The sequence below is a fragment of the Acomys minous genome, assembly GCF_964271855.1.
Source record: "Acomys minous genome assembly, chromosome: 11".
Lineage (NCBI taxonomy): Eukaryota > Metazoa > Chordata > Mammalia > Rodentia > Muridae > Acomys > Acomys minous.
Genome location: NC_140492.1, coordinates 92,671,767 through 92,693,618, shown reverse-complemented (window position 1 = coordinate 92,693,618; position 21,852 = coordinate 92,671,767). Strand labels below are relative to the sequence as shown.

The window sequence follows — 21,852 nt, the reverse complement described above, 5'->3', positions numbered from 1 at the left end:
ATGAAGAGGTAATTATGCTGAAAATATAACTTGTAATTTGTGTTATATAAACTTAATCGGATTAACTTTTAAAGTCATTACAATCTCATTCTTTTATTAGAAAGACTGGTATGATCAAGAGGTAGAGGAAGGAGGATTATGAGCTGCATAGGGAAAACTTTTCTCAAAAAACTGAGATAAAAACAAGTAAGAGAAAACAAACCCACACTGGGTCAAAGTATTTTTTCTTTATTTCTTTGTAACGAAGACCAGTTTTCTAATGCCGCTTCCTTTGTTCATATATGGAAAACAGAAGAGTTATAGCACCAGTTGGACTTTCACCACAGCAGAAGACAAATATATTTTCTTCTAGTTATCTGAAGTTCATGGCTGAAGCGCCTGTAAGAGCTGACATATTAACAAGAGAAAACACAAATTCCATTAATCTAAATTTTATGCGAGAGGAAAACCTTTAGTAGACTATGAAGATTTACAAAACAGTTAAGCTGAGACCAGTCGCTCAGTTGATAAAGCACCTGCTGCGCAAGCATGAGGACATGCACTGGGGTCCCACGCTTCGTCCCTAAGCCTGGGCCAGCAGTGCAGCACAGTGGGGACGTGGAGACAGTGATGTGCATGCCCCGTAAGCCATCCTCGCTGAACTGATGAGGTACTGGGTCAGCAAGGTACCTGCTTCAGATTCAGGGGGATTGAGGAAGACAGCTGACCTTGATCCCTGGCAGACATATCCACCACAGCTTGTAATCACACACACACACACACACACACACACACACACACACACACACACACACACGGAGAGAGAAGGAGAGAGAGAGAGAGAGAGAGACAGACAGACAGACAGACAGACAGACAGACAGACAGAGAGAGAAATACGCTAGTGTGGGTTTGTGAAAAACTACAGTTTTAGAGCAAAGTGATGTGGAAAGGGGGGCATTAATTTTAATGGTGGCAACCTAGAACTTAAAGAGGTTCATGTCTTCTCTGTGGCCCTTAGTATCCTGAGGTGTGGATGTTCCCGTTTCCTGTGAGAGTTATGAACTGCTTTAGAGCAAGACCTGAGAGTCATCACTAGGTTCTACAGCTTGGTGGAGGCGAGCAGGGCTAGGGGAAAGAAAGTGGCTTTGCTTCTGCTGCTCTTGCAGATTTCTTTGGCTTCCAATAACCCTTACCAGTGTCACCACCACTTCTAACAGAACCAAAGGACCTCATACATAGGACATAGGGGCTGGAGGTGCAGGACTCCATATAAGCATAAGAGGAGAATGTAATTTTGGACACAGGCTTTAAGAACAAATCCTCCACCCCCACCCCTATCCCATGCAGGTGACTTGTTGTTATTGTTAATTTTTCTTTATTTCTTAGAATTTCATACATATAAAATAAAATATCATCAACTTTATTCTAAAATCCCCCCTCCTGATGATCTCATATTTTCTTGTAGGCCCCTTCCTAACTTTACATCTTTTTTTCTTTCATAACGTCTTATGTAAATTATGCAGCCCTTCTGTGCATGGGTGTGTAACCATTCACTAGAGCATGGGAAACCCACTGTTGGTCATATCCTTAACAAAGAGCGATGCTTTCTCTCCCAGTGCCTATCAACTGTCATAGGCCCTCAGTGTGGGGCGGGACCTGGAGATCCGCTACCATCTGTAACAAGATTGTGTCTGCCTTGATGTTGTGTAGGTCTTGTGTGGGTCAATGCAGCTACTTAGAGTTCAGGCTTGTATTAGCACTGCCGTGTCTGGAAGGCATTTCACAGCACCCTTCTCACCCTCCAGTTCTTATAGACTTTCTGCCTTGCTCCCTGAGGCTTGGTGGTGGTGGTGGAGATGTCCCATTTAAGGCTGAGCCATCATTCTATTTTTCTAAGCATTTTGGCCAGGTACACATCTTTCCATTGACTGCTGTCCACTGCCAAAGGCAGCTTTTTTGACAGGAGACTGAGAGCAACCCAGGCATATGGGTATAAACATCAGGTCTCTACAGTATAGGTAAGTGGTGCTGTATTTCACAGACCTTAAAATGCAACACAGTCAGATGTTTTGGTCAGTTTCTTCTGATACTCATGTGCTGAAACGGTGATTTTAAAAATTAAAAATTTAAAAATTTAAAATATTCACAGCACAAATAAAACAATGTAATAGTCACAGATATTCAACCATATTTTTGTTTTATTCTTAAAATTTTGCTCAGTCAGCCCAACCTCATTATGAATTAGGGTGAAAGAATGGCAACAAATGCATTCCTTATCCGAATGTATTATTTATTAAAAAACTAGAACCCTGTTTTTTTTTTTATATATATATATAAGAATTAGGACTTATATGGTGTCTTAGTGTTTGTGTTGTGATGAAACACTATAACCAAAAAGTAAGTTGGAGAGGAAAGGGTTTATTTGGCTTACGTATCCATGATTGAAGGAAGTCAGGACAAGAACTCAAACAGGGCAGGAACCTGGAGGCAGGAGCCGATGCAGAGGCCATGGAGGGGTGCTGCTTATTGGCTTGCTCCTCATGGCTTGCTCAGCCTGCTTTTATAGAACCCAGGACCACCAGCCCAGGGATGGCACCACCCACAATAGACTGGACCTTTCCCCATTAATCACTGATTAAGAAAATGCCCTATAGGCTTGCCTACATCTGTATGCTATGGAGACATTTTGTTAATTGAGTCTCCCACCTCTCAGATGACTCAGCTTGTGTCAAGTTGACAGAAAAGTATCCAGCACATATTGATTCCCTACTGATCATTATTAGTTCTTTGTGTGTGTGGTCGCACATGTGTTTGCCTGTGAGCTCATGCATACGTGTGTGCTGATGTTTTCATTGGACGCCAGAGAATAGCCTCAGGCACTATCTGCCTTCTCCCTGAGGCAGGGTCTCTCACTGGCCTGAAGCTCACCAAGTAGACTAGACTGGCAGGCCAGCAAGGCCCAGGGAGTTGTTTATTCTCACCCCCACAGTGCTGCGTTGTCACAGGAATCAAATTTAGGTCCTTGAGCATGCAAGGAAAGCCTTTACCAACTGAAACACCTCCTTAGCCTGTTGGTTCCCTGCATCGTCTACCCTGTGTGCTCGTTAGTCTTTCTCTGCTTGACACGAACTGTAGTCACCTGGGAAGGGGAATGCTGCTATGAGCTTGCCCGTAGGCATGTCTGTGGAGCATTTTCTTGATCAAATATTGATGTGCGAGAGCCCGTGTGGGCAGTAACACCCCATGCAGGTTGCGTAAGAGCAAGCCAGTAAGTGTCTTTCTTCAAAGGGCTTTGCTTCCTCTCCTGTTTGACAACCCTCAGTAATGGACTGTGTCATATAAATGTTACTAAATATACCTTTTATTCCCCAAGTTTCTCTTGGTTAGTGCTTCCTCATAGCAACAATAAGCTAACTAGACACGCCCTTAAACATTGATATTCAGCCTCAGCCGGCGCAGTGGCACAACTCTGTAATCCTAGAACTTGGGGAGGCAGAGACAGGCCAGCCTGGTCTACAAAGCTGTCCAGGACAGCCAAGACTAAACAGAGAAAGCCTGGCTCGAAAAACCAAAAAAAGAAAGAAAGAGACAAAGAAAGAAAGAAAGAAAGAAAGAAAGAAAGAAGGGAATTAAAAAGAATGCAAAGCAAAACAAAGCAAAACAAACCCCATCATTGTTATTCTTTCGGAAAAAGAAAACAAAAAAGGTCTTATATTTGTTATCCAGCTCCGGAATTTAGAGCTAGTTTCTTTTGTGTGTGTGATATGTGTGCATGTACTTGCATGTGTATATGTGCAGGTGCACCTATATGTGTGTGTTTAAACTGCATTTCAACTGTTGTACTCCTGTGTTGGATTTCAGTGTACTTCTTGGCTCACTTTGAGATTTGATTTAACCCTAAATTTAGGGGTCCTGCTGCATCACATTAGTTAGGGCTCACATTGATTTGTGTAAAGGATGCTGAGAGTGAAAAGTACACTTGTTTCTTTAGTCTGTTATTTTTCTAGGAAGCAAGATAATGCCCAAATTTTATATATGTATATGCATACATATATATGTGAGCACGTGTGTCCAGGTATATCTATGTGAGTACACGTGTGAATGCGTACATATGTGTTTTCCCCAGTGTCTGAAATTGTATGAGGCAAATCTGGAACTTCAAAGTTTTGACAATATCCATTAAAACATATAAGCAACCTCTAACATTGATAATGTATCTGTGGTGATTTAAAGTTATAAGTATGTTGTTTATGAAATTTAAAATGCACAGTTATACATCATTTAAATTTTTGTTAACTTACCTCCTAAATGAATTTAATATGATAAATGACTCATTCAATTATGAAACGTGTTTACTATATAATCTAATTGTTTAAATCAGTCATCATTGCCAGTACCTTTCTTAGAGCACAACTTGTCTGTCATAACAAGTTTGACTTCATTTTAACATGGTAGTATACCCTGTAAAAATATTCCATCTCTCAACTGCAGTGGTGATGTTATACAGAGTAACTCGTAACAGGAAGACACTCAGAAAGGTATAGAGCCTTTCCAGCATAAAATAGAATTTTTTTCCATCCAATTTTACATATTTAGCTCTTAATGTATTTCCTAGTATCAATTCTCTCTTGAATTGCCCCTTTGTTTTATGTTCTGGAGAGTTCTATAGTCATTGCATTATAATGAGGTTTGGGATAAGTGATAGAAGTATGCTCTCTTCTTTTAAATTAGAAACAGAGTAGTTGTGAAAGAATTGAGACAAAGGAAACTGGTGGGTTGCAGTACACATGCATTCTTAGGTAGATCAGGCTCAGGAAGCCTGTGAAAGAGACTTGAGGATGACTGTGTTTAAATTAACTTGAGTATATATAGGATAAGTTATATCTATGTAAAACAATATGTAATGGTAACCACAAGATAAATCGATCATGACACCCAGAATATACTTTGTGGCACTTTCCCCCCTTTTTATTGAAAATTGATATTTTTGTCTCATAGTATATCCAGCCTACAGCTTTCCCTCCTTCTACTCCTTCTAGTTACTCCTGCCTCTTCCATCCAGATCCACTCCCTTCCTGTTTATGATTAGAAAACAAAAATGATTCTAAAGGATAATAAAAATAAAATAAACATCAATATTGACTTAACATCTCCAATGTGTAGTATATTTTAAAATAAGCAAAATGCTTTAATATCTTATGTTTTGAGTTTTGATCCAGGCTAGCAGTAAAGTCTAACATTAAGAATCTTTCTATTCAGCAATTCATATATCTATTTTTAAGTCAATTAGAATTTTATATTTTACCATATTAAATTCTAGTGTACAACTAGAAAAATATGTAACATTGATTTAATTCCCATTGATATATTATTATACTGTCTTTTTGCTTTGTGTGTTTTTTTGCTGTTCTGTTTTGTTTTGTTTTTTGTTTTTTTGTTTTTTAAAGACAGGGTTTCTCTGTGTAGCCTTAGCTATCCTGGACTCGCTTTTGTAGACAAGGTTGGCCTCGAACTCACAGTGTTCCCCCTACCTCTGCCTCTGGAGTGCTGGGATTAAAGGCATGCGCCACCACTCCCAGCTCGCTTTGCTTTGTTTTAAGACAAGGATCTATGTTAGAGCTGAAAAGACATCAGTTGGTGCTCTAAGACATATAGTTTGTTGCTATAACAAGAAAATACTTCAGCAGGATCAAAGAAATAATAATATTAATAATAATAAAACCCACTCATGGAGTAGAAGCAATAGCAATTTGTAAACAAATGATTGGAAATAACGTGATAGACGGTTTAATAGAACTTTCTTTTCTGTTTCTTACTGGTGGGTGCCCTGATTTGCAGGCAGAGCTGAGTGTGTGTAGTCTGCCTTGCCTCCATAGTGCTGCCTATGTGGCACTCTACCTGGCTGCTTATAATTGTCCCAATTTTGATCTGAACAAACAGAACTCCAGAAAAAGATGCAATGAACATATAAATGTCCTACAGTTTTGTCTCTTTTTTTCTCCTCCATAGATATGATATCTGCACTTATAAAAATAAGCCCTGTGGAACATTGGGTAAGTTTTTTTGTTTTTTTGATAAAAAGATAGTTTAGATTTTCTTTTTGAGGCAATGGTATTAATAGTAGTTTGATTATTTTTTTTTCTGCTTCATGGGTAATTATCCTTAAGATATTTTCATTATGACTTTTCTTGCATTTACTGATTTACTCGAAAAAAATTTGTTCCCATAATAATAAATACATTTAAATTTTCATTAGCTTTACATTCTCTGGCTAATGGTATGAGTGAAAACAACTTAGAAGATGATTTTAAAAGCAATAGTATTTACAAATCAAAGTTAACACTCATTTTCATATTATCTGTCTTTATAACTCATTTTGTAAAAAACAATAACAACAACAAACTTGGGTGTTTGAGATCAAGTGAAAACTTCTTGACATCAAGATAGGGAAGGAAATAAAAGAAAAACAAATTGAGATGCTTAAAAGGAAATGTAAAGAATAATACTTCTTTTGGTATGGTTGTTTTGGAAAAAGTATATCTTCTATGAATTCAGGTATTATTAAAAATGTTATTCTAATCACCAAAGAATTTCATCAAACATTATAGCCAGAAATGGAGAAAGGAGTTTTCTTTCTTGTTCCCTAAACCATCTTTTGCTTTTAAAAATATTCAGTATCTTCAATTTCAAAAAAATTATATTTTGTTACAAAGCATTATTATATTGGTTGAAAGTTAAATCAAATACAAATGAATGAATATGGCAGCTTCCTAATAGGCCAAATAACCAAGAAAATAACGTTTTTAAGGCACAAGAATGTTTTCCCTATGACAATTTTTTAGTGTGATGAAAACTTTACAGACTCAGTACCTAAGAAAGAGAGAGTGAAATTTTTGACCTCTCTATGTCAAGTCTCAGGTTTCTTATCTGTAAATGAATAATTAGGAAGTCAATTCCTGTGAGCATCCTAAACATTTGGAAATATCCAATTAAGGTTGATTTAAGAGGAAAGATGTCCTCAACTTTTGGTAGTTCAGTGAAACATCACTTCAAAGCCTGGAATTTCTCATCAGTTTGTACATGGCTTCTATCCTGTCTTCCTCATGTTTTATGACTAGAGGAGAAGTCCCAACTAGCCAATGTCTAGTATCAACCGTGGAAAAGTTTGCTAGTAATACCCATCACAGGAAGAGCTCTCTTTACTGAGCCAGCTTATGTTGGGGTTTTCTTTTTACTGTATTAAGAAGGCAACCACGAAAACTTGAAGTTGAGACTAACCTTGACAGTTTCAGGGTATCTGTTACTTTCTATCATTTTTTAAACCTCCTTGTTTCTCAGTTTTCTTATTCCTGAAGTAGGAGTGATACCTGCCATTTTACTAGAGGGATATTGTTAAAATCAATTAAAAAAATACAGTTGATTTGAAAATGAGCACTATAGTAAAGGAACAGGCGTTATTATTTAATGTAGAATCATCTGCAGTGTTTTATTTAGTTCATTTATTTATTGCTCAAATTTTTTATGTATCTATTAAGTGTGTTATCTACTTTATAACCAATGAACACTAAGCTTCAAAGCAAATATATATGAGGTAGAGCTTATATTTTCAAGAATATATTTTTAAGGAAATCAATATTTACATTTTTATTCTGTTCTTTGAAGGCATATTATATACATTGATAGGCTCTTTATTCTGACATTACTAATACTATTACCTACTACTTTCATTGCTATTACTAATTTGTTCTTTCTTTTGAAAATAATGAATTGAAACTTTAGTAACTCATTTCTACAGTCAATAAATTAAATGCTAGGTAATATGAATACAGAATCAATCAACTTATTACTATGTTACAGATTTAGTTTTAGTTAAAGTAATTTATTCCCTACTTTGGCATCTTTTGTGTTGATGTTTATGATGACATTTCTTTTTTAAATCTCTTGGTTAATAGCTCTGATGGTTAGTTGTATTATAAGGGTAGTTAGGGTTAAGGTTGGAAACAGATCATCAAACTTAGAAATACTAGCACACATAGGAAATGTGAAAGCAGCAGTTGTGAGGAAACAAGAAAATGGTGTGAGTTAATGAATACATACTACTGTTTATTTTTATATTAATTAAGATTTACCTTTAGTATTTTTCAAAAATCAATAGTTACTCTCCAAATACATCCTTTTTAAAATTGTTCTTTTGTAGGATTAACAATTTTATTTCAGATATTAATAAATATGTGCTTAGAACTATACTGGCGTGTCAGTGAGATTCTTAATTCAAAACACAGTCACAGAGCACATACCAAAAGAAAAGCCGTTCCCATACCCAATAAGAGAAAAACAAAACAAACAAAGACCAACCCAGTGCAGTGTCACTGACTTTAGAAAAACAAAAGGATAGTCTATGGAAATATAAGAAATGTTAATTTTTCAATAATTATAAGTAGTAATTTTCTAATAAAAGTGTCTCAGGACAGAAATAGTGTTCATTGCTTTGTTCTTCCCACATGATCTCCCATACTGAACCCAAAACTTAGAACCAATACTGTTTTTATTCCTCATGATGTCTCTCTCTCCTTCCCTCCCTCTCTCCCTCCCTTCCCCCCTCCTCTCTCTGTCTCTCTCTCTGTCTCTCTCTCTCTCTGTCTCTCCCCCCCCCGTGTGTGTGTGTGTGTGTGTGTGTGTGTGTACATGTGTGTGTGTATTCCTTAGTGGAAATTAGAAGTAACATATATAACATGTTTTTGACTAGCCAAAGCATGAATTATTTTTGTCCAAGTGGTCCTTCTTTTTATTGTCTTCTTTTCAGGTCCCAACGCCTTTAAGTGAAATGGAAGGTCAGCACAAGGATGTCATGAGTCTTAGAACAACTCTGAGGCAGAAATCAACCCCTTCTAATTTCTCCCAATCCCTTATGACACACTAGACAAAGCAGTACCAGCATACCCACAGTCACCTTAACTTTGTTATACTGTGGCTGTGATTTTAATATTTATATCAGAAGGAACAGAGAAACATAATTTCCAGAGCTTCTTTAGTAGAAAATATGGATTGAATAGTGTAGACCATTCTCAGTTAGTGCCACTGGGAAAGTGTACTTACCACAGATGCACTCAGTAAATATCCATTGAGCTGAATTGAGGTAACGTTGGTTGAGAAGTAGTTCCTGACATCGGAGTGACACGATAGCAGAATACACAAAATATTCTCCTTTTTCCCCCCTTCAACTTCTTTAAATGACTGTTCTCTGCGTGTATTATTTGGCATCCGCTTCTTTACAAAAGATGGCATTTTTTATTTCTTACAAAACTCTCTTTTCTAAGTGTTAATTTAAACTTCTGTACTAGTCCACAGGGCATGGTATTCATTTGGAAGTAAACACTTAGGGAAGGGAAACACCTCAAGTAACGTGACATTTCAGTAGAAATCAGCGAGTTAACGCCATGGCTTTGCTTTATTAGTAGGAACTCTAAAGCACGGAAGGGGGTTGGGAGAGAAGAAAACAACACTGAACGGAAGAATGACTCCCTCCATTAAAAAACCAAAGCGATATAAGCTGCTGCTAGCAGAACTAACTTCAGAAGATTAAAAATGTCTCCTATCTTTGATAGATTTTTTCCCACTGTTTTGAATCATCCATTTTGTTTTTATAAAAATGTCATTTATAAAACCGTTTGGGATTCCCTCTTTTTGTTAACTAAAAAGTTGCTTGTATATTTTTACGAACCCACTAAACTTAAACAGATCTCTTTAGAAAAATAATGTGGATATATTTTGCTTTCTACAGCCTGAAGAATATTAAAATAGAAATGCTTTCTTGAATTCCCTTTTCTGGCTCAAGTTACTAGGTGGTCCCAAGTTACCAGAAGTAAAATTTATAAATCTAACCCCTAGTCTAGACATTTTCCAGCACTGACTGCAGTTCAAAAAATATTAATGTCTAGCCGGCAAAGTGAAATTCCCCCCAGTGATTTTGCAAACGACTAGAAAGTTAACCTTTTGCCAGCTGCTCCTTCTGTGCGTGGGGTTTATTAAAAAGAAGCCAGGCATTTAGAAGCATGGGCTTTTTAAAGGCTGAAACACCTTGGCTTGACCCTGTGTGTCTTTTTCTGTTTATTCAGGCTTAGCCTCTGTGGCTGGAATGTGTGAGCCTGAAAGGAGCTGCAGCATTAATGAAGACATTGGCCTGGGTTCAGCTTTTACCATTGCACATGAGATTGGTCACAAGTGAGTGCATTTAAGAAAATCAAAATAAACTGTAGAAGTCTACTCTTTGAGCCACTTGTAACTACTGTGTGAAAAGCCTGTACTCAATTCTTTTATACAGCATTTTTGACAGCTTTCAATAGTGAGTGCTATCATTTGGGGCATGGGGATAAATCATCCTAAGAACTGGAGAATTGTTAAACAGGCAAACATCTCACACTTATTCTTACAGGCATTTAAAACAGTGAGGGTTAGATGCCTTCTCCCCACCTACTTCCACGTAAAATTCAAGTGTGTAAATGATCTGTCTTTTCCTCAAGGATTAATTTATGTATTTGTTTTATGGTTGTTTGTTTGGGGTTTTTGTTTTGTATTTTTTACAGAGCCTTGGTGTGTAACCCAGGCTGACCTTGCTCTAGACAAGCCGGCCTGGAATACACAGTAATTCTCCTGCTTCAGTCTTCTGAGTGTTGGAGTGACAAGAGTGAGCCACTATTTCTGGCTACATGTGTTTGTTTAAATTTGTTGACACTATATCATTAAAATTCATGCTTGGCTGGAAGCTTACCTCCTCTAGGCATAACGTTCTGTAGCCTTTGCTATGTAACTGGTCAGGTGTCCTCACATGCCATGGAAAAGGGCCTGTGTAAGTGTAAGAGTTCATCTTTGGTCTTTAAGGAGGACCTTAAGTTTTTAATATTTATTTCAAATAAATTAGTGCCAATGTTTCAAATTATACTTTCTCCCAACACGCAAATGGCAGTAAACCCATTATTTCAAAGAACAGAGGTAAATGTCTGTTGATGTGAAAAGAGATTTGACAGCATTTTCCTGTATTTCAGACATTTGTGTTGTTAAGACTGGAAGGTGACTTGTTCTTAGCCAGTGCTTAATGTGATTTGAACTAATGCTCTCACACAGGTAACACTGAACAAAAGAGCCTATGTTTACTGATAGGTTAGCTTGAGACAAATCCTCCTACTTTCTTCTAAGACAGAAGTCTTTAAGATTTAGCAAATAGCTAGTTTTATTGACTCCTTTAAAAATCAAAAGATAAGTAGTTTTAGTTGAGACAACAATCTATTTGTGGAACTCACAACATTTGTATGATTTTAGTTAATGATCTACCTTTATAATATGGTGAAGTGAGTGAAAAACAAAAGAACAAATAAAAATCAATATTTATGCTCCAGATGAAACTGCTAAAAAATATTCACAGTTCAGGACCCTTTCCTACTTCCCTCCTCCCTTCTCTCCTTTTCCTTTCTCCTTCCCTCCCTTTCCCCCTCACCTCCTTCTTCTTGCTCTCTCTCTCTCTCTCTTAAAATTAAGCCCTAATTAAATTTGGGTCATTTTGTTGTCTTTTTTTTTTAGTTGGAGTTGATTTGAGTATAAATCCAAGTCACCAGCAAGCCTTAAACCTGACTGGATCCAGAAGAAAAATCACTACTATACTTATAATGAGGCTTTAAAACATTGGCATTCCAGTTTTCCAGTTTTTGTTTTGTTTTGGTTTGGTTTGGTTTGGTTTTTCAAGACAGTGTTTCTCTCTGTGTAGCCTTGGCTGTTCTGAACTCGCTTTATTGACTAGGCTGGCCTCGAACTCACGGAGATCCGCCTGCCATTGCCCCCTGAGTACTGGGATTACAGGTGTGCTCCACCATGCCTGACTTAGTTTTTATTGCAACAAACAGCATGGAACAAGGGAAAACACCCTCCTAACAAGTCAGTTCATCTTTAACTCACTCAAAAAGTCTGGCTCATTGCAGAGCAGCCCCACCCCCAGGTTCTCCCTCCCTCAGTCCTGTGCACACATTATCCCTCCTGTTCCCCTCTCCATCTCTTCTCCCACCTAGCTTTCTCCTCCATCTGCCTCCAATGTCTATTTTATTTCCCCTTCTAAGGAGATTCCGGCATCCTCCCTTGGGGCCTCCTTGTTATTTAGCTTCTTTGGGTCTGTGGGTTGTAGCATGGTTATCCTGTACTTCATGGGGCTAGTAGCTCCTTATAAATGAGTGCATATCATGTTTGTCTTTATGGGTTTGGGTTACCTCACTCGGGATGATATTTTCTAGTGCCATCCACTTGCCTGCAAATTCCGTGATGTCCTTGTTTTTAATAGCTGAGTTGTATTCCATTGTGAAATGTACCACATTTTCTTTATCCATTCTTCAGTTGAGGGACATCTAGGTTGTTTCTAGTTTCTAGATATTAGGAATATCTAGCTTCTGTGAATGTAGTTGAGCAGATGTCCTTGTGGAATGGTGGAGTGTCTTTTGGGAATATGCCCAGGAGTGGAATAGCTGGGTGTTAAGGTAGAACTATTCCCAATTTTCTGAGAAAGCACCAGATTGATTTCCAGAGGGGTTGTACAAGTTTGCAATCCCACCTTCAATGGAAAAGTGTCCTCTTTTCTCTACATCCTTGCCAGCATGTGCTGTCACTTGTATTTTTTATCTTAGCCATTCTGACAGGTGTAAGATGGCATCTCAGAGTTATTTTGATTTGTGTTTCCCTGATGACTAAGGACATTGAACATTTCTTTAAATGGTTTTTAGCCATTTGAGATTTTTCTGTTGAGAATTCTCTGATTAGCTCTGTACCCTATTTTTAAATTTGGTTATTTGGTTCTTTTGGTGCCTAATTCTTGAGTTCTTTATATATTTTAGATATTAGGTCTCTGTCAGATGTAGGTTGGTGAAAACCTTTTCCAGTTCTATAGGCTGTGATTTTTTTTCCTATTAACAGTTTGCTTTGCCTTACAGAAGCTTTTCAGCTTCATGAGCTCCCATTTATTAACTGTTGATCGGAGAGCCTGAGCTGTTGGTGTTCTGTTCAGGAAGAGTGGTCTCCTCTACCAATGCATTCAAGGCACCACTTTCTCTTCTATTAGATTTAATTCTCTTCTATTAGATTAGATTTCTCTTTTATCAGATTATATGTTGACGTCTTTGATCCACTTGGATTTGGTGATTCTGTGCAGGGTGATAAATATGCATCTATTTGCATTCTTCTGCATGCAGACATGCAGTTAGACCAGGAACGTTTGTTGAATATGCTATATTTTTTATGTTGTATGGTTTTGGCTTCTTTGTAAAAAATCAAGTGTCTATAGGTATGTGAGTTTATTTCTGAGTCCTTGATTCCATTCCATTGATTGACCTGTCTGTTTTTATACCAACACCATGCATCTTTTATTACTATTGCTCCATAGAACAGCTTGAACTCAGAGATGGTGATGCCTCCAGAAGTTCTTTTACTGTACACGAGTATTTCAGCTATCCTGGGGTTTTTAGTTTTTCCATATGAAGTTGAGAATTGCTCTTTTGAGGTCTGTAAAGAATTATGTTGGCATTTTTATGGGAATTGCATTAAATCTTTAGATTGCTCTTGGTAAGATGGCCATTTTTACTATGTTAATCCTTCTGATCCATGAGCATGAGAGATCTTTCCATCTGTTATCTTTAATTTCTTTCTTCAGAGACTTGAAGTTCTTGACATACAGGTCTTTCACTCAGCAAATGCTGAGTGTAAATCATTATTTTTTGCTATCTATCCCTCTTAGGTGTGTTTGCTTCTTTTTGTTCTAGAATTTTCAGGTGTGCCGTTAAGTTACTAACATGGATATCTCCAATTTCTTTATAAAGACATTTAGCACTGTGAACTTTTGCTTTTAAGAGTTCTATCATTGTGTCTCATTAGTTTGGGTATGTTGTGCCTTTGTTTTCATTGAATTCTAGAGAGTCTTTAATTATTTTATTTTTTTTTCCCGTGTCCCAGTGGTCATTGACTAGGGAGTTGTTCAGTTTTTATGAGTTTGTAGGTTTTCTGTTGTTGTTTAAATCCAGACTTAAACCATGTCGATCTGATAAGATAGAAGGGGTTATTTCAATTTTCTTGTATCTGTTGAGGCTTGTTTTGTGACAGACTATATTGGCAATTTTGAAGAAGGTTCCAGGAGGTTCTGAGAAAAAGATATTTTTTTTGTGATTGGGTGAAATGTTCTATAGCTATTTGATTCATAATGTCTGTTAGTTTCATTATTTTTCTGTTTAGTTTTTGTCTGGATGACCTGTTTATTGGTGAGAATGGAGTGTTGAAGTCTCCCACTATTAATGTGTAGGGTTCGATGCGTGATTTAAGCTTTAGTAATGGTGTGTGTGTGTGTGTGTGTGTGTGTGTGTGTGTGTGTGTGTGTGTGTCCGTTCTTTTGGTTTTGCAGGTGTGGGGTTATTTTCCTATGTTTTCGTGGATGTAGTTAGCCTCCTTGAGTCATAATTTTCCTTCTAGTATCTTCTGAAGGGCTGGATTTGTGGATAGATATTGCTTAAATTTAGTTTTGTCATGGAACATCCTGTTTTCTCCATTTAGGATGATTGAAAGTTTTTGCTAGGTATGGCTGTCTGCGCTGACAGCTGTGGTCTCTTAGGATCTGTAAGCCATCTTCCCAGGCCCTTCTGGCTTTTAGAATCTCTGTTGAGAAGTCAGGTATAATTCTAATAGGGCTACCTTTGTATGTTACTTGGCCATTTTCTCTTGCAGCTTTTAATATTCTTTCTTTTGTACATTTAGTGTTTTGATTTTTATGTGGCAGAGAATTTTTTTCTGGTCCATTCTATTTGGTGTTCTGTGAGCTTATTGTATGTTTATAGGCATATCTTTCTTTAGGTTGGTGAAATTGTCTTCTGTGATGTTGTTGAAAATGTTTTCTGGGCCTGGAAATCTTCTTCTATTCTGTGTGTGTGTGTGTGTGTGTGTGTGTGTGTGTGTCCCAAATTTCTTGGATGTTTTGTGTCAGGAACTTTTTAGATTTGCCGTTTTTTTTTTTTAACCGATGTATTGATTTTTGTAAATTGTGCCTTCTACACACTAGATTCTCTCTTCCATCTCTTATAATATGTTGGTGATGATTCCATCTGTAGTTCCTGTTTTCACCCTTAAGCTTTACATCTCCTTCAGTTTGTGTTTTGTTAATTGCTTCTATTTCTATATTCAGGTCTTGCACAGTTTTATTCATTTTCTTCACCTGTTTGTATTTCCTGTATTTCTTTAAGGGATTTATTCATTTTCTTGTCTTTATAAGATTGAATTTGAAGTCATCGTCTCATGCTTCAGCTGTGTTAGGATATTCAGAGCTTGCTGTAGTAGGGTAGCTGGGCTCTGGTGGTGCCATAGTGCCCTGGCTCTCGTTGATTGTGTTCTTACACTGGCCTTTACTATCTTGTTGTTCCTGGTGTCAGCTGGCCACCTAGATGTTCCTGGTACCTTCAGGAATCCCAGGTGTTCTTCTGGAAGGCAGGCAGATCAATAGTCTGGACGATGAAGCTCAGGGGACAGAACTCACTCACTACTGTTGGCTGTGTCCCTGAGGGACCCACAGGGGAGTGGGAGGGGGAGGGATCTAAGCTGGATGTTCTTGTGGCCAGCAGGCCTCCTTCAGAAGGCAGGCAGAGCCATAGCCAGAATGGTGGCACCCAGGGAACAGAGTGCAGCTGCCAAGTGTTGGCCCTGCCCAGAAGGACCCTCTCTGTCACCATTGTAATGTGTGTATCAGATTATTATTTGGTCAGGGAAAATGTGTTTCATGAAGAGCCCTTTACTTACTTTTAAGATCGTAATGCTTAGCTTCAGAACCTCAGCATACCTACTCTGGTACAATTCATATTATCATTAAAATATGGAAGTACAGTCTGGAGAGGTAGCTGAGTAGCAGAGAATTTGACTAGGATGCAAAAGGCTTTTGGTTCGGTATTTGACCACTAGCACTTTGTAAAAGTCATCAAACCGAACAAGAAAGTGAGTGACAGCACTTCTTCCTGAAATGGAATGGCAACTGTCAGAATGCCTCAAGCATATTTTCCAGCTTGAATGTACTATGCCTTTGCCTTCCAGCTAAAAGTGTGTGCCACCATGTGATTTTTATACTTTAATGCAATGACTTTTAAGTGATAGGAGATGCAATGTGGATTCCTTACAGTAAGAATCTTTGTTTATTAGTTATTAGGAAGGCCCCTTCTAAATAAATAGAATGTGTGAATAACTTTCTACTTATTGAAATTTGTTTATAATGTGTTTTGTGCCCAATTTGTATTTTCATAGAAATATAATATTCATTTTAAATGGGTGTGTGATAATGTTTTTATTTGGCTATGTCTTAGATAATGATTCTCTGCCACTGTCTCTATCTCTGTGTCTGTCTGTCTGTCTATCTCTTTCTTTCATTCCCTCTCTCTCTGTTTTTCTTTCTGCATGCATGTATTCCTGTGTGTGTGCTTGTATGCATGTGCACATGTGTGCATGTTCATGTACCCATGGATGTGGAGCCCCAAATAAACTAGAGTGTCATTCCTCAGGTCCTGCCTACTTTCCTTCGGAGGCCGAATCTCTTCTGTAGAATAAGCTGGCTGGCTAATGAGTCCTAGGTATCTACTTCCCAAAGCCAGCATTGCAAGTGTATAACAAATGTAGCTCCTTAGAGACTGAACCTGGCTCTCATGTATGTGCAGCAAGCAGTTTTCATATTGAGCCACTTGCGCAGCTTAGCCCCCCAACTTTAAAATATTTTTATACTTTTGTCAAACTAGAAATTAGTTTTCTTGTCAAATGGAATAATGGACTTTATGCTATGCTATGTTCAGTTGGTTTTTTTCCGTTTTTTCTTTTTTTTAATTAATTTATTCATATTACATCTCAATTGTTAGTCCATCCCTTGTATCCTCCTATTCCTCCCTCCCTCCTGCTTCCCTCCTACTCCCCTCCCCTATGTCTGTGACTGAGAGGGACCTCCTCCCCCTATATATGCTCTTAGGGTATTGAGTCTCTTCTTGGTAACTTGCTATCCTTCCTCTGAGTGCCACCAGGCCTCCCCATCCAGAGGACGTGGTCAGAGATGGGGCACTGGAGTTGGTGTGAAAGTCAGATCTCCTTCTCCACTCAACAGTGGATAATGTTCTGTCCGTTGGCTAGTCTGGGTAGGGGTTCGAAGTTTACTGCCTATATTTTCCTTGGCTGGTGCCATAGTTTGAGGAGGACCCCAGGACCCCGATCCGCCTGTCATAAAGTTCCTCTTGTAGGTTTCCAGGACCCTCTGGATCCTTCTATTTCCTCATTCTCCCATGATTCTCTCACCTAAAATGTCAATAGGATGTCCTCCACTCTGACCCACTTTCCTGGTAAGTAAAGTTTTTCATGGGGACGTACCCCTTGGACTAGTGTCTCGATATGAGTGAGTATGTACCATTTACCTCTTTTTGCTTCTGGGTGAACTCACTCATTATGATAATTTCTAGTTCAATTAGGTGTAACTCATTATTACAGTTTAGTGAATTTTAACTTGGACTTTTACACTTTACTTTTATATTTTAATTGTGTGAGTATGATCTATACATGGGTCTGTATCTATGTGCATGTGAATTTCCAGTGCATACACATGTGGAGATCAGAAGTCAGTATAGGTATCTTCCTCTATTATTGGCCTTCTAATATTTTAAGAAAAGATCTCTTACTAAATTTGGAGCTATTCAGTTTGGTTGTGGCCAGTACGATAATAAAATTATGTTACATCTTTATATATGTCTCCATACATATATGTCCATATAAAACACATTCATAAATTATATTTACAATATGCATATACATTTTCATAATTATTTTTATGTATAAGTATTCCCCCATAGTGGCTGAAACAATAATGTTGAGATAAGGGCATTCTTTAGAAAAGTTATTATAGCGAATTATTTCATAATTAAGGCTTTGTTATTTTAAGTACTAATGGCCAAAGATAGCTAAGATCAGTCTGGTGATTGTTGTATGCATTATGTGAAATTTCAAAATAATTGTGTGTGTTTGTTTACTACAAAAATGATCCTTGTAAAGTATAATTTTTTTATTGCCAACTTTAGAAACTTTGGTAAATTGTCCTGGAAAATCAAATAAATGAATTTTCAGATAATATCATGCTAATAGACTAACAATTTCAGATGCCATCAACCAAGGAAAGTTATAATGCAAAAGCTGCAGTGTTGCCCCTACTTTCCCCCTCTTTGCAATCAGTGTTACCTTCAACCACATAAGCACAACTCCAGCTTACCTGACTTCTCTCTTTTTTTTCTTTTTTCTTTTTGTTGTCCTGACTTCTCTCTTATAGACATAATAGCAGCAGAAGAGTAAAGATAAATATCTTATAGTGATTTCATTGACTTTTGGAGATCTAACCTTCAGCTTTGATCAGCTTAAATACTTATACTAAATATCAACGTTGTTTTGTGCACATTTAAAAAGATTTTATATATTAAATTCTGTTAGGTACTACCCTCACTGAATATCTTCCTACATAGATTTATTATCTTGAGTTATTTACTGTAGTAAATTGTATATAAAATAGAATAAAAATCTAAAGCCTGTTTGAAAAGAACACATGAGCAGATTATGACCACTATCTCACTGACTAGTATATCTAAAGTCATTTTCCAGATATAGAAGACTGAGTACCCCTCATAAATTCTAATTTTGCTTTATTATAGTGTTTCATAGCCAAAATCAGTCATAAAATCAAAAGACAGATCGCTCACTAATGGAAAAGAAAGGAATGTCTTACCATCTTTTAGTTTCTCTGATATAGTGGAACAAAGTAACTTTGATATTTTATAGTTGCAACAATTTAAAATGTATCATTTTAAAAAGTTGCCTTTTTTCTTCCTTCCTTCCTTCCTTCCTTCCTTCCTTCTTTCCCTCCTTCCTTCCTTAATTTCTCTCTGTTTTTCAGATAGATTTTAACTGTTGGCCTGGAGTACACTATTTAGTCCAGGAAAGCTTCAAAATCCTAATAGTCCTCTTGCTTAGCATCACACATTCTGAGATTATAGGTATGCTTATCATGCCTGGCAGAAAGGTTACATTAAAATTTTTTTATCATATTAAATACCTTTAGGAAACAGTGCTTTGATCTTGTGATGTTTCATTGTTTTGAAAAATTGAGTGATCATATTTATTCACTTTTTTCCTTTAGTGGCAGAGTTCAAAAGCATGTGGTTAACACACTATATACATTTCATTAAATGACTGACAGAACTAGGTACCATTATTAACTAATGAAAAGTGAAGTTGATATATTAACATGATTATCTTCAGTTTAAAAATGAAACCTGATTTGATGAAAAATTTAAACTAGGTACTTTTTAAAAAATGGTTTTCAGTTAGTGTACCAATTAATGGTTCTTGTTATGATATTTTTATCCACATTGTAGTTTGCTCTTGTTTGTCCTACCATTACCTCCTTGACATCTCTCTCCTTCCTTGGTTGTGTTCATCTCCTCAAATGAGTCTCCTACTTTTATGTCACATATGTCATGTCAATATGTATATAAATCTGAATTCTACATATTGAATTTTATGTGAAAACATGATTTTTCAGCAGACTCTACAGGTTATAATGCAGGTTAAATTTATATTCACCCATCTATGTTTACTATTTTTACTATTACAAATCTCCCCAAAATTCTGGTAAAAATTGTGCACTAAAATAGAGTACAGTATGTCTGTCAGATATATGGGCCAGAAGGCTGATGTTGCTCCAACATTATAGAGAGTTTTGGGTGATTGTCCAGGCAGCAAACTGTCTCTGTCATGTTTTTGTTTTGGAAGCTGCTAACCAGCACTTCTGTCTACTCAGGTTATTAATTTTATTCCTTCTCAAGTCTCTGATTGGGTTGAAGACTAGATAGTTTAGTTTTACAATTAAGCTTAGTTGTTTAGGGGTTAAGATGTTTTTAGGTTTAGATAGATATTTTAAGTTGATGAGATATGATAGACATGGATTTACATTCAGAAGTTTAGACTCACGAAGATAGAAAAGATGTTTTCTTCAAGGTTGCCAAATACAAATAGCCACAACACTATGAATGTAACATTTATATAATTCCTGGTTGTTTCATGGCTCTTTTTGCTGTAGGTAGTTTTTTTTGTAGATATGTATCCTAATATAAATATAAATAATACAATATATAATATAATATAAGTATAAAATGTGTAAAATAATAAAAAAGCAAGAATCAAGAGTACATCATATCTTTGTAGTACAAGATGTACTACATTTTTGGCAACTAATTATTCATATAATATAAGATCAATTAAAACAGGGTATTACACATGAGGTGCTTCTTAGATGTCTTAAAAATAAAAATAATCCAATCTATGTTTTGTCATTATATAATTACTATATATGATAAATTTTTGCTTTGTTAATGTGGTTTCAAATGAAAACATTAGAAAAATAACAATCTATTTATAATATTTTGAAGAAAGCATGTATGTCCATGTCTTGTCACACGTGATAGCCTTTCTCCCAATTGTAGACATATAGTCTAATGAGTAGCCTTCATTATGTAATCTGACTCAGAGAAGCCACTACCAGGTTTCTGATTAGTGAGGCCATGGGTACACACACTGTCCTCTGATCTCCTCCATATGTGCCTCCTCATATATAAATAAATGTAATAAATAAATAAAATTGCACATTTGGGAGTTTTGTGGCTAGCTGTGAGTTTTTGTCTCAGAACATGGAATATAGTGGTGATAATGGATGTTGAGTTCCTCTGGCATAGAAATAATAGAATTGAGACTAAGCCATATGACCCAGACAGACAAAGTTTCTTGATTAAAACTTTATTTTGAGCCAGCCTACTTAAGTTAAAGGGAACCAGCACTGATCATATATAACCTGGCAGCTTTTATTATTTTCCTTAACAAACCAAAGTTTTGTACTTGTCAATTAGTCATTCATGGGCAGTTTCCAAAGATGCTCTTCTGTGTACAAGCATTGTGACTTTGTACTTGTTGGGCTAATGGGGTCATTAACATGATTAAGAAACTTCTGAGTGATATCTGGTATCATTATCTTACAAGAATATCCTAACCCTATGATAGGATAAGGGACTTACGTGCTTGAGTTCCTAAGAAAGGTAGGGGTGCCAGAGAAGATAGACAATCATTCCAGTGAGTGCATAGGCCAGTAGTTAGTTAGCCTTCTGTGATTCTATTGGACACATTCTTTCTTTTTTCTTTTCTTTTCTTTCTTTTTTCTTCTTTTCGTAACAAGACTTTATCGAAAAGTTTCCCACTGTGCCCCCAGCAAGGCTGACAATGTCTCCCCATGTTCCCTTCATACTAAGACCATTAATTCTCCCCAAACAGAAAACCAGCCAGACTTAGAATAGCCAACAGTTCTTAAAGTTCCTATTAGAACATTATGACAGGCAGATCTGGGCCCGGGGTCCTGCTCAAACTATGGCATCAGCCAAGGACAATACATGCAGTAAACTTCGAACCGCTACCCAGATCTACTCAATGAACAAGACATTCTTCACAGTTGAGTGGAGAGTGGGGACTGACTTTGACACGAACTCTGGTGCCTCATATTTGACCACATCCCCTTGATGGGAAGGCCTGATGGCACTCAGAGGAAGGATAGCAGGCTACCAAGAAGAGACTTGATACCCTATGAGCATATACAGGGGGAGGAGGTCCCCCCAGTCACAGTCATAGAGGAGAGGAGTAAGGGGAAAATGGGAGGGAGAGAGGAATGGGAGGATACAAGGGATGGGATAACAATTGAGATGTAATATAAATAAATTAATAAAATATATTTAAAAAATAAAATGCAGAATGAAAAAAAAA

At 37.0% G+C, this 21,852-nt stretch overlaps 1 protein-coding gene across 5 annotated transcripts in view; it reads left to right on the top strand.

Moving 5' to 3' along the window:
- The window catches only part of ADAMTS6 (ADAM metallopeptidase with thrombospondin type 1 motif 6), a 234,947-nt gene that overhangs the window by 78,295 nt on the left and 134,800 nt on the right, over nt 1-21,852 (top strand). For all 5 annotated transcript variants that reach the window (XR_014783308.1, XR_014783309.1, XM_084802031.1 and 2 more), the window contains 2 exons: nt 5,989-6,032; nt 10,095-10,200. Coding sequence is in view for 3 of the 5 variants with exons in the window: in XM_084802031.1 (XP_084658157.1) it covers nt 5,989-6,032; nt 10,095-10,200 (150 nt within the window). In the remaining 2 variants the exon portion in view is untranslated. The remainder of the gene's footprint in view (nt 1-5,988; nt 6,033-10,094; nt 10,201-21,852) is intronic.